This window comes from Malaya genurostris, chromosome 3 (assembly GCF_030247185.1).
Source record: "Malaya genurostris strain Urasoe2022 chromosome 3, Malgen_1.1, whole genome shotgun sequence".
Lineage (NCBI taxonomy): Eukaryota > Metazoa > Arthropoda > Insecta > Diptera > Culicidae > Malaya > Malaya genurostris.
The window spans coordinates 46,267,971-46,281,875 of NC_080572.1; the positions used below are offsets into that span (position 1 = coordinate 46,267,971).

Consider the following 13,905-nt stretch of genomic DNA (forward strand, 5'->3'; position numbering starts at 1 on the left):
CAATGCCTTTATGAAGTCTAAATATAATATGTCCAATTTTAAAACAAATGCACGACTTTTCAGTTCACCACTTTCCACTTTCACCACAGTGGAGCACCTTGATCGTTCCGCTTGTGGGCATGCTCTTAAAGTCATAATCTAAAATTACACTCGTAGCTACAATAATAATAATAAAGGATGCCGTATAATTCGACCTATCTTACCGTCAGCAATTTCCCACCAATTTAGATTTCCTTCCGAAATGCCACAGCAATTTAGCATGTCTACCTGGTGATGGTGAGAAATGCGCGAAAAATGTTCTCACTTCGGTAGCGAAGAAGACCCCTATAAAGCTTTCCCCGGAGGTGCTCAGTATCGGCTTTCACCGGAGATCCATTATTAGCCCTCTCTACCGGATGGCAAACCCGGAGCGGAAAAAAAACAAACAAAACTCCCAATCGCGTGCCCACCGGTCACTAAAAGGCCGGACCAACAGTGGAATTCCGTGTAATGACCGACCCACGTTTCCAGCCAACGCCAGGTGAAAATTTATACCTGCACTAAAACGTTGGCAAAATGGTGCATATTTTGCTGTGCCTTGTTCTTATGCCGCCATAGCTAAATGGCAAAATTGCTACATTTTTCACTCTTTGTTTTGACACCTTAGTTGCTGCGACAGAACCGTTGTTGCGTGCCAAGATAGCTTCGAAACCGACGAACGGAAAATGACCTTTCTACCTACGACCATTGCGATCTAGCCTGGTGACGATGGCGATTACGCTAGAGCGTAGAACAGAGATTCAAATGACAAATATTATGCCGGTAATAGACACTTACAGTTCACTATCATGACACTGGTGTGGCGCCGGAACATGGCAGACGGTCGGGGCTGGTAAATCGATTTGTTGTTTCCCATGAAGACGATCCGGATTCACGGCTAGACAACTGCCCTTGACATGCAACTTAGCACTCGGCTATTACTCTAAATTCATATAGAGATACACACAACACACCAAAATCGCTGTTCGAATAATACTTCGAGCGAAATCTGTATTTTTCCTTATGTTCTGTTGTTCAGACATTCTACTGAAACGATTATTTCATGGATTGCTCCCATCTCACTCTCGGCACGGTGGTCTAAAACGTCAATTCTTTGTCAATTGCAGATTTCAAGAGTCATTTCAGGCAAAGAAAAAGGAGACAAGCGTGTTTACGTTTTAGTAATGGAATAACAAATGAAAAAAGAAACTGTCCTCTTAGGGCATATTCAGTAGTGTTCTAGTTCTAGATGCAAAATTTATGCCAGTTACGAAATTTAAATCTGAATTTTATAACAAGAAAAACTGGCAGCCCCAGCAGTGTTTTACTCGTGTTTCAAATATACAAAAAAATAGAACGGCATCGTAGACCAGATTTAAATTTGACAGAAGAACTGGTCGAATAAATAAAACTAGAACGGCTTGCTGGGGATACGTTTGTTCCAGTTTCTGCTCTATTATAGATCTTCCATATAGAACTTCTAGCTGCTGAATTTGCTCTTATGATACCGACCGATAATTGACAAAATATTGAAGTCATGCAATCAAATTCCCTTTGTGGAATTTTGCCTTTCTGTTGCAACGGACTTCGCAGCCTTTTTCTAGGGTACAGAATCATTAAATGGCTAGTACTACGATCCTTCTTACACCAAGAATCCTTCCAAGTCGGGACTCGAACATAAGACAACTGGCTTGTAAGACCAGCGGATATTTTAGGTCATCGGAAATTTAGCAATAATTTTGGTCTTCGGCTGATATCGTTTTTGCTATCCTATATAGTGAGATTATATGTTTCCTCACTTCTTATTAAAAAGATTTAAACCTTGTGGTCATTCGGCTTTCGGACCGGACATTGTGTGGGATTAGGAATCGAACCCAGACAGGCTAAAGAAAAGGCATCGAATGGACCATTATGCTCAGAAAGGATATAACATTACTGGGAATATTAGTTTCAATTCACCTAATGGTGCTATAATGTCTTTCTCATATAACTATTGTTTTCACTAATATTACTTAGGGATTCTTTAAGAAATTTTTCTTTGAATATTGAATAGGAACAAAAAAGTTTGTTTGGGCATACATTATCAGAGCCTTTTTAATTCTAAACAGTTTTAACCCAAGTTAATAGGAATTCTTCGTTTCTTTTGCATTATCGCTCTGAATGACGGTTAAAAATTTCAAACACATCTCACCTTGTTGTTCCGGAACCAGAAGTGAGATCCGAACAAAGATCAAAAGTCTATTTCTATACGTTGACCCTTTTTTTTGAGTCTAAGTTTGTGAATTATTATACTTATCAGCCTGTAACTCCGGAACCGGAAAAAAAAATTATTAATTTTTAGTTTGTTTGACGGAAAGCCGCCATAACTAAGTTCAGTTTTTTTGCAATGACTGGAAGTGGAAGAGTGGAAACATATATTGGAGAAGTCAAATGAATGAAAAACTAACAGAAAAGGTGATTTATTGGAAAAAGTTACGCTCAGAGACAGGACTCGAACCTGCGTTCTTATGTATTCCGTGCATACGCGCTACCATTTCGCCACTGTGAACCTCGTTATTAGACACTCTTACACGCAGTCAGACATGCGTACATCGAACATGGTCTACATTCTGGCCGTCACCCGACCGATACCATACATCCAAACATCTTCTCTGTCCATCAAACATTAGTCTTCTCACTTTATACCTATTCTTCCGCTCAAGTACTGAGTAGACGAGTGTATTTATAATCGCTTGTCACCTTCTTTACTGGTCCAGTATGTAGACAAGGATGTAGACCATGTTCGATATACGTTCTACCATGTCTGACTGCGTGTTAGAGTGTCTAATAACAACGTTCAGAGTGGCGAAATGGATGCGCGTATGCACGGAATGCATTATAACGCTGGTTCGAGTCCTGTTTTTGAGCGTATCTTTTTCCAATAAATCATCTTTTCTATTAGTTTTTCATTCATTATACTTCTCCAATATACGTTTCCACTCAGTCATTGCAAAAAACGGAAAAAAGATACTTGGTAGTGTTATATGGCGTTGTAAGACCTTTCACTTGAACGTAAGCTTGTGAAAATTGGATGAGCGGTTTCTGAGGAAATCGGTTGGGCTCGAATGCATTTTTGCCTTTCTAAAAAAAAGATATTAGAATTGGTGGAAAAGCCGACTATCGAACGGATCCTCTGAGGCCCATAGTGTTATATACCAATCGACTTAGCTCGACGAGATCGGAAAATGTCTGTGTGTAACCTAGTGCGAACCTTGATCTAGTGCGAAGATTAAATGGCAACGACTTCTGGTTCCGGAGATATGATAGTATAAGTGACGTAACCGACAAAACGCATTACTTTTTTTCCGCGCAAGCTTCTCGGAGATGACTGAACCGATTTTAACAAACCTAGACCCGTTTGAAAGCTATTGTTGGGCCATTGATCCAGTTCAACGATCAAATAGCTGAGACTTTTGGTTCCGGAGATATGATGATATAAGTGACAACCGACAAATCGCGTTGTTTTTTTTTTGAACCGCGCAAGTTTCTCGAAGATTGCTAAACCGATTTTAACAAACTTAGGCTCGTTCGAAAGCTACTATTAGGCCGATGATCAATTTTGAAAATCAAATGACTGTGACTGGTGGTTCCGGAGATATGATGGTATAAGTGATGTAACCAACAAAACACATCGTTTTTTTACCGTTCTAATGCATATAAGGGTGATAATATTTTGGGATCACCTCTAATTTCCTAAAACGGTAGTGCTCAAAAGTTTAAGCACCTCGAAAAACGTCCCCATGCAAAATTTAAGCTAAATCGGATATGGGTATGGCGGTGCTACCCGGCGGTTAAGGTTTGAAAATTGTCGAACTTGAAAAATCACCAGAGGGAAGTATAGCCGGAATCGGCTTATTTAGTTGCCTAGTGATAATGGCTATCGATTTGTGTAGTTTTCAGACCAGTTTAGAAATTTTTTTACGTTTTTTGTTTCGCTGGCTTAAGAGACGATGTACAAAGTGTGAAAATAGGATGAGCTGTTTCAGAGAAAATCGATTGAACGTTTTTAGGTCATTTTGCACATTTTACCCCGTAACTCCCGAACCGGAAGTCGGATCCAGATGAAATTCAATAGCAACCACACACTCACTCACACACATACACACATATATATATATATATATATATATATATATATATATATATATATATATATATATATATATATATATATATATATATATATATATATATATATATATATATATATATATACGCGCGCGCGCGCACGGACATTTGCTCAGTTCGTCGAGCTGAATCGATCGATCTAAAGTTTGAGCGGATTCTATACCTATTTTTAAAATTTATTAAAAAAAGGTATCAGGTGTACAACTTTGCTTCCGCCGTTTTCCGATAGGTGGCTGTACCGGCTGAGGCTGGTCAAAATACTTAGATGATAATGCCGTTAAAGTGAGTGTGTACAGTGCCTAACGAATTGTCATCGCCGTTTCAGTGACGGTTGTTCTTGTTTTCCTATTATTCACGCTCGAAAATGTCTGTTTATGTGCCCAATTCTCGCCATTTGCGGGAAGTTTTACTTTTCTGTTACAATTCGCAAAAAAATGCTGCTGAAGCGCATCTAATGCTCTCAGAAACTTACGGTGATGCTGCTCTGAGAAAAAATACGTGTCGGGAGTGGTTTCAACGCTTTAAAAATGGTGATTTCGATGTCGAAGGCAAACATGGTGGTGGAAGAGAAAAAACCTTCAAAGATGAACAACTAGAAGCATTGCTTGATGAAGATTCGTGCCAAACCAAAGAGGAGTTTGCCGAATCGTTATGTGTGAGTCAGCAAGCCATTTCAAAACGTATCAAGGCCCTGGGCATGATTCAGAAAGAAGGAAACTGGGTGCCGTACGAGTCGAAACCTAGGGACATCGAGCGCCGTCTATTTGTATGTGAGCAACTGCTTCAAAGACAAAAACGTAAGGGTTTTTACATCGAGTCGTAACCGGTGATGAAAAGTGGGTTCGATACGATAATCCTAAACGCAGAAAATCATGGGAAAAGCCCGGGCATGCTACTCGAAGGCAAAATCGAATATTCACGGCGCCAAGGATATGATTTGTAATTGGTGGGATCAGCTCGGTGTGATTTACTAAGAGCTCTTAAAACCGGGTGAAAGCATCGCTACCGAACGCAACTGATGCGCCTTAGTCGCGCGCTAAAAGAAAAGTGGCCACAATATCAAGCGACATGACAAAGTCATCCTCTAACACGACAATGCTCGGCATCACGTCGCAAAAGTGGTCAAAAAGTACCTGGAAACGCTGAAATGGGAAGTCTTGCCCCACCCGCCGTATTCCCCAGATGTCGCCTCTTCTGACTTCCACTTATTCCGTTCGATGGCACACGGCCTGACAGATCAACATTTTCAATCCTTCGAAGAGTTGGAAAAATGGTTTGCTTCATGGATAGCGTCAAAAGAGTACTCCTTTTTTTCGAGCCGGGATCCGAAAATTGTCGGAAAGATGTGGGACAGTTGTCGCTAGCGACGGACAATACTTTGAATAATACATCTGTTCTGTCCTCTTCTTTCATCAACAAGCACTTTTTCGCAATAAAGCTTTTAATTTTGGAAAAAAACGGCGGAAGCAAAGTTGTACACCTGATAAAAAGTTGGTTTTCACAGTGATTAAATTACCTTTCTATATGACAAAGACAAGAAATTTTAAATATAACCACCGGTAATCTCGACACAGAATACTTTTTATCTTCACCATGGATAAACGAAAGACCAGAAAAAAAACAGAAAGAATCTCACTACATCGTTTGTTTTTCTCAGCATTCTGATCAAGAATACTCGGTCTGGCATCATTCCATTCTTCTCAAAGTCCAAGTGTTTCAGTTTGCGTAACAAAAAAAAACTACTGAAAACCGAATTTTGATTATAAATGCTTTATGCCTCTCTTTTTGCGAGTTTTTCTTTCGTTTTCTAGAAAAAAAATTCTTTAGTTCATTTGCGGGGGTTTGTTTGGGCAATATTTTATCTGTTCTGATTGCCAGCGAATGTTAGTCAAATAGTTATTTCACACTTTCGCCCACAATATGTACAAGGTGCACCAATTCAGATTAATTTATTGACTGTGGCAGTAAAACATGGTGACATTTTTACCGCCTTACGAATTCGTTCCACTGACTGGGGTCCAGCACAGCAGCTGCCACGAAACCGGTGTAAATCGGTTTAATGGCTCTGCGCCATCAAGTACAAATGGAGACGAGAGCAGTCAAGTGGAAGAATAGCACAACAAACGGAAAAATGTAGGAAAATTCAGATCATTGGACCGGTGATGGCAAACACAAGCAAAAAAATAAGATGTTCTGTTCAATGATGACCATGCCGTCAAACTCACGGTTTCATTCACTTGTTCATTCATGAAATGTTTGCCTCATTTTCGTTTGTTTCTCACGAACGGAATAACGGAGCGTTCAGGATACTACGAACGAAGGTAAATGATGTCGAAAGGTACTGTTTGCTTTGGTACAACAAACGGAAATTTTAGTTTTTTTTTCATGCCAGGCACTGGAGACACTTGAAAGTAGAGAATAAATGATAATGAAGCGAAAATTCAAATTCCATCATGAAACGGAGGTGGATTTAATGACGGTATACTTATTTCTTATGAATTATTTGCTTCAGAATCAAGTTTCACAAAAGTCGACATTGAGTTACCGCAGGAAATATGCAGCATTACTAAAGCCATCATCTTAGATGAGTGAGCATTTTCCTCCTTCCTCCTTTGGATATCAGTTTGGTCCTAACAATGTTCAATCTTGATACTTGTGCCATTAACATAGAGTCCTCACTATAAAGGTGGAGTCGACCTTGCGGGTGCCGGCAAATTGATTCGTTTTTGATTTGCTATTGACCATTCGCTTATTGCTATGAACAAGGAACTTCTGGAATTTACAACCAAATTGTATCAACTGAGAGAAAGAATCAAAAATACAGTCAATTCCACAAGAGAAGAGGCGCGAGTATTATGAAACGAGAGTATTTGTTCCAATGATTATTCACAAAGCAATTTTTGCCTCAATCAGCTCAAACAATGTAGTTACAATAAGCGAACGAAAATTTCAGCGTAGCTTACTAGAAGGAAAAGCCAAATCTTTCGAAATATCCGTGCGAAGCCCGAACGATAGGATTCGTTTTGAAGATTGAGAGTCCAAGCTGGTGATGTCACTTTCTTTTTGTCTAGAGTCTTGTGTTAACTGCTTCGTTCAGAGAAGCACCTCCAAACATTCACGTTTGCTCGATGTTCCACAATGCACTGATGTAAATTGCTACGGTTTTCCAACCAGGCACGCTAAATTAAAAACCACACCAAAAAGTGGTATCATCCGAAGAATCGTTTCAGGTTGATTGCAATTGGTGTGTCCGCGTATGTAAGTAGATTTATTTAAATAATCAAAGAATTTCGCTTAAAATATTTGCTGAGAATCCAAGAACAACCTGCTTAAACCGGTATATGAGACCACATTCACGTCTTCCAACTGCTTTTAATCAATGGCCTCGTTGCGGTGCTTTTCTCTCTAAATCTCAGTTGGTTCACGGAAAGACCGAAATCGGCATTTTGGCGAAAAAAATAGTTGATTTTCTGATTTTAGTTAGTTAATTTTTGAGACAACTAAGAAAATCTTACTTTTGCTGATTAAGATTTTTTAATTCTCATTCCCTTAATAATAATAAAGTATTTGTTGAAATGGTTATTTTTGAGTTGAATTCACCAATTAATCGTGCTGTCATTTCTTAGCTAAGGCACACTTCATTTCCATTTAACTAATTTTTTAGTTGAATTAGAGAAATAAAACGTTATTTTCAACCAACATAAATGGTTGAATTGGCTTCTACAATTTGCAGCTATATGGCGCCATTTTCACCAAAGAAACGTTAACACCGTAATGAGTACTAGCCACTAGATGGCATACTACTACCAAAAAATTTTAGGTCGCGGTTGTCTTTTCTAAATTGGCAGGCTATGAATACGATGTTGTATTGGAGAAAAAAACAGAACCGAAACATAAACTTCTTTTTGAAAAGTTTTCTTCTAAGTCGCTGTTTTCTTCATTCGACTTCACGAAATCGACTCTCTCACTGAAAATTTTTGAGCACTCGGTAAACAAAAACCGAATACAAGTAGTTCACCGGACGGCGTAGCCCGGAATCGCTTCCAGTGCGCACAAATTCTGAATAAATACACTTTCCACTAAGAGTTTACGTCATTTTTACATATCGGTTTAGAAATTTATATATGGATATATCGTAAAACATGCGAAATACAGCAAAACAATTTACAAGCAGTTTCAACAAGACTCTCCTTATTAGCTCTTTAATGAATTGTTTTGCTTTGACACTTCTCATGAGTTTTTGGATAATAAACTTGTTAATAAAACGAATTTCATTTTTTTAAAGATATTTTTATTCAGGTTTGCGTACAAGCTTTACGTGACCGAATAACCCGATTTTTTAAATAAAGAATTTTTTGAAGTGGATCTCGTTGACACTCTTTTTCCTAAAAGGAGAAGTGCTTCCATTTCCCTCCTGCGAGGGTTGAGGGGCACTTTGTTCGTGGCTCGTCTCGTCATCCATTGCCCCATCGGTTGTATTGTTGTTTGTGTCCGTCTTCGTTTCGTTTTCCTTGTTGTTCGTAGTCTTGAGCTCGTTGCTAGTTGCTTTAGATGCGCCTTGTTGTACATTGGTTGCAGTTGCTGGTTGGTTTGATGGTGAAACATGAGTACTGCGCTCACTAGTTTTCGTTGTTGAACGGTTGACCTTGTCTTTGGTTGAAGATGTCTTTTTCGCAGTTTCAGTGCAAGGTTTACCGTAGTGTGCAGGTTGTTCACAAAACTGACATGTAACCAGTTGATTTTCATAGGTAATCAACGTTTTACACGGACGTGTCCCACCTTGACCTTGTAAGATGGAATTGCTTTACGTAGTTGTATACGCACAACTCGCACGCCATTCCGGATGCCAGGGAAAAATTCCGCCATACTTCCCTTTCGATGAAAAGGATTTCACCGTACTGCGACATATTCTCCCGAACGAACTTATCGGTGGCCTGCGGGGGGAGGTCATGCACGCGTACTTCTATGGCATTGTCCACCATGTGCACAGGGATTTTGTATTTAATGTTAACCGAAGCGAATGAAACTGCATCGCTTTCACGTTTAAACATAATGTACACACAGTTAGACGCCTTGTTGAATTGAATCTCACTTACATTGTTAGCGTCTAGATACATTCGTTCTTTAAGTAAGATTTCAATTTCATTTGCTGCTGGTCTAACTTTGCAACGCTTGAAATCTATACAAATTGAATTCGGTCTTGTAGACCAAGTTTCAGGCTTTGTTAAATCGTATTAAACCATTCCGTACACTCTATTGTTCACTGGCGTATTGTCTTTGTTTCTGTTGTTTCGACCGTAAACGATTTTCGACTGTGTCGGGTAAGATGCGAGCACGAACTGACTTCCATTTTTGTTTTCTTTGTGCTGTTCTCCAGTAATGATGCTGATAGATAAATAGAAACAAATTTTCTGATTTTAATAACAAAATTTGTTGTCAATGAGAATTTCGTGTTGGATTGAAATATTGTTTGTTTGTGTCCAGGATATTCGCCAACTAAACACATTCTTTAAAAATAAGAGTTTTTTTCAGAAAAGTAAATTCTCAATTTTAACAAATTGCAAAGTTATTTTGGAAATTTTGTTATTAAAATCAACTAATTCAAAAACAGTAAAACGAATTAGGCGCAGATATAATTTCGGTCGTTCCGTGAGTACGAAAAAAAACTATTTATAATACATTTTCTAATTAATTTTTAAGTTATCATATCTCAGATCTCTGGTGAACGCAGTGAATGCCTTATGTAAATTTTTATGTGCACAATTGTTCTGATTTATGATACACCTGCGTTTGTTTGATATTCCGATAGCTATCGCAAATTACCACCTATTAATTTCCAACTATTCCACTGTTTCCGAACATGCAATATCATGATGAGTAGTAGAATTTAATTACGTTCCATATCGAATGGCCAACAGATAATAGTATGTCCTCTGTATACAACCTAGAAACGAGCTATGATTATTCATAAAAAAAACTCAAATATTTGAGCAATGTATCGATTATCGGTATTACAGTGCAATAATTCATGCGAGCTCAATTAATCTATCAATTGAACGAGGGTAACAATAGAGTTTCAATATCCGATCCGATACCGATTCGTTCTTTGATTATTCATTGATTGAACTCATTCAAAACAAGGATAAAATTCATTGCCAGGCTCAATAAATTCATCCATTTCAACGAAACCGTTACGAGCTTAGCGATACAAAAAAGCACTTACTTCGTTCAATCTTCGTCATGCTCATGCCACGACCGGTTTTTCGCCACTGCCGGCACCAGCCCTTCGAGGTGAACAGCTTCAGCAGACTGCCACTATGCGGTGTAATTTCACCACCGCGTTCAATCTCCGACGACCGGCAGGAAGACGAATCCTCGATGCTTGAACCGCGCCGGGTACGCTGGAAGCAACCGCAGCTCCGTAACATCGCAGTCATTTTCCACTTTATTCCCAAGCCGCAGCTCTGAAATTTTTCTCTTACTGTAGAATCACTACCTACCACCACCACCACCTGCCTAGAGCCAGGAAGCTGTTTCCTCTTATATCAACATCTGAGACCGGAACTTTCTCAGAAACAGCAGCTTTTTCTTAGTACGCTAAATCTTCTAATTGTGTTTTCTCCGATTTCATCATTTTTGACATCATTTTTCCTGGAATTCCGAAATTTTGACTGCTCACAACCATTCGCCAGACCGCTGGATTGTCATTCGTTCGATAACGCCAAAGTACAGGAACACTTTTTCTTATTTCCCCGTCGACGGCTGACGGTGATTTAGTATGAAACGTAATTTAGGAAACTTTTTAATTTGTTTCTTCACCATTCACCGCCATCCTGCGAATAGTCAAATCCGTGACGGAATGTATTGTATAGAGAAGAATAGTATTCCGGGGGAGGAACACCGGAATCTTCAATTATCTCACAATATTCTGCACTTCGTCGAGGGGAGCCCAATCGGTTTACTCATCCACGAGAATCATCGTACTATCGAAGATAGTTGAACTAATTGGCTTCGGTTTATGGGCAGTATCTGAAAAAAAAAAGAAAATACGTTGAGGCAACAATACTTGAGTGTTCTGCAACGAAGGTAGTATTAATTGAAACATGAAGAAAGGTTCCGTAGCGATGAAAATCGAGCAGCAATCCAAACTTTCCACCATATAGTAGTATTGTAGATTCAAAATTTTCCTGTAACAATGAGGTTATACAAACTTTTTTAATTCAAGATTAATCTCGCGAGTCTTATGAACTTCATAACATTCTATTTCTGTTTTGTGATAGAACAAGCAGATGGACGAAAATCACACTAAGACAATTGGCAGATGATGGCGTGGTTTCAGTTACTGGACCCAAAGCTGTTGATTTGCAAAAACCATTGCAAGATACCTTAGATAATTTGTCCGTTTGGGCTGTTCATCTGGGTATCGAATTCTCTGCGGAGAAAACAGAGCTGGTCGTCTTTTCAAGAAAGCATGATCCCGCGCAGCTTCAGCTTCATATGATGGGAAGAATGATCCAACAGCTTTTGACTTTCAGATACTTGGGGTGTGGTTTGATTCCAAATGCACGTGGGGAGGACACATTAGGTTTCTGATAACAAAATGCCAACAAAGAGTAAATTTTCTTCGAACAATAACAGGATCTTGGTGGGGTGCTCATCCGGAAGATCTAATAAAATTGTATCAGACAACGATACTTTCAGTGATGGAATATAGATGCGTTTGCTTTCGTTCCACTGCAAACTCTCATATTATCAAACTTGAGCGAATTTAGTATCGTTGTTTGCGAATTGCTTTAGGCTGCATGCTTTCGACACATACAATGAGTCTTGAAGTTCTGACGGGAGTTCTTCCATTGAAAGATCGTTTTTGGGAGCTTTCATCGCGACTGATAATAAGATGTGAGGTACTGAATCCCCTGGTTATTAATAACTTCGAAAGGCTAGTTGAGCTTCAATCTCAAACAAGATTCATGATAGTATATTTTAACCATATGTCGCAGGAAATCTACCCTTCAAGATATATTCCTATCCGTGTCAGCCTACTAAATGTCCATGACTCAACTTTATTTTCCGACATATCCATGCAATGCGAAGTGCGTGGAATCCCGGATCACCTACGCTCTATGGAAATCCCAAAAATATTTTCAAGTAAGTTCAAGCATATTGACTCTGAGAAAATGTTTTTCACGGACGGATCACGAATTGAAGAGGCTACTGGGTTTGGTATATTCAATAATAATGTTTCGGCTTTATTTAGGCTTCAAGAACCTGCATCTGTTTATATAGCAGAGTTTGAGTGTAATCGTCACATTATCTCCAAATCATTATTTCCTCCTCACAGATAGTCTGAGCGCATTTGAAACCATTCGCTCAAACGCTGCTGCCAAAAATGAACCGTTTTTCTTGGACAAAAAAACAGTGCCTGAATGACATATTGAATAATAATTATCAAATCACAATAGTTTGGGTCCCGGCTCATTGTTCCATTCCAGACAATGAAAGAGCCGATAGTTTAGCCAAACGCGGTGGTATTGAGGGTGGTATTTATGAGCGACTGATTGCTTTCAACGAATTCTATAGCTCGTCTCGCCAAAGAGCACTTGCCAGCTTGCAAGCTTCTTGGGATAAAGATGATCTGGGTCGGTGGATGCACTTAATTATTCCGAAAATATTGACAAAGGCATGGTTCAGGGGACTGGATGTGAGTAGGGATTTTATTCGTGTGATGCCCAGACTCATGTCCAATCACTACACGTTAGACGCACATCTCCTTCGAATTGTGCTCCCCGAGACTAATCATTGTGCTTGTGGCGAAGGTTATCGAGATATTGATCATGTCGTTTGGACATGCGTGAAGTATCGTGCTGTCAGATCTCAACTAATAAATTCTTTGCGTACCCAAGGTAGACTATCCAATGCTCCAGTACGAGACATTCTTGCTTGTCGTGAAACTTTTTTATCATTTCATAAAGACAATTGGAGTTTCAATTTAATGAATGACCCTTTTAAGACTTAGTTCTGATTCCAGCTGCGTCCATGAGTTCAACCAATAGCTAAATTAGAATAGAAATTATGTAATGATACAACCAAGCTCGAAATAATTTATGAAATTATCAACAAAATGTCTGAAAAAAAACCGCTTATTTTATAATTTATGGAAGTTAATCGTTTTGTTCAAATAATAATATAGATTTCAAAATTAATGACGAAATGCATAATATGATATTCAAATAATGAGAGGAATATGTTTAAATGAAATTAACTATTTTAGGATTATATTAGGATAAGAATTTTAAGTAAAAATGATGCTACGGCAAAGAAAAACTTATGTAAACTGCCTTAAGAAATAAACGTATTTATGAAAAAAAAAGTTGAGAAACCAAAATCGTACGTACGAAAAGGTGAAACAGAAGTAAAGACTTAAGGAGGGTTCAATGGAGAGTTCAATTGCCGGGGTCAAAAAGGGGGGGTGGGGGGTTAAAGAGGGGTGAGGATTCAAGGGAAAAAGGGGGGTGGGTTTGGTGCGAAAAATTTGAAAGAAAAGTCAAGTTATTTTCACTTTTATATAAAAGTATTCTATTGCTCATGGAACTTAGTGTTGAAAAATCTTCCATGGAAACCCCAAAACAAACTGGCTGAACCGATTTTGACAAACTTAGATTCAAATGAAAGGTCTCATGGTTCCATATGGAATTCCTGAATTTCATTCGGATCCGACTT

General features: G+C 38.8%; 1 protein-coding gene across 2 annotated transcripts in view; it reads right to left on the reverse strand.

Annotated features, from left to right (window-relative positions):
- LOC131439156 (serine/threonine-protein phosphatase rdgC) overlaps positions 1 to 13,905 on the reverse strand; it is a 148,022-nt gene that overhangs the window by 73,050 nt on the left and 61,067 nt on the right. For both annotated transcript variants that reach the window (XM_058609851.1, XM_058609850.1), the window contains one exon: positions 10,409 to 11,214. In XM_058609851.1, the coding sequence (XP_058465834.1) occupies positions 10,409 to 10,622 (214 nt within the window). In that variant the 5' untranslated portion in view covers positions 10,623 to 11,214. The remainder of the gene's footprint in view (positions 1 to 10,408; positions 11,215 to 13,905) is intronic.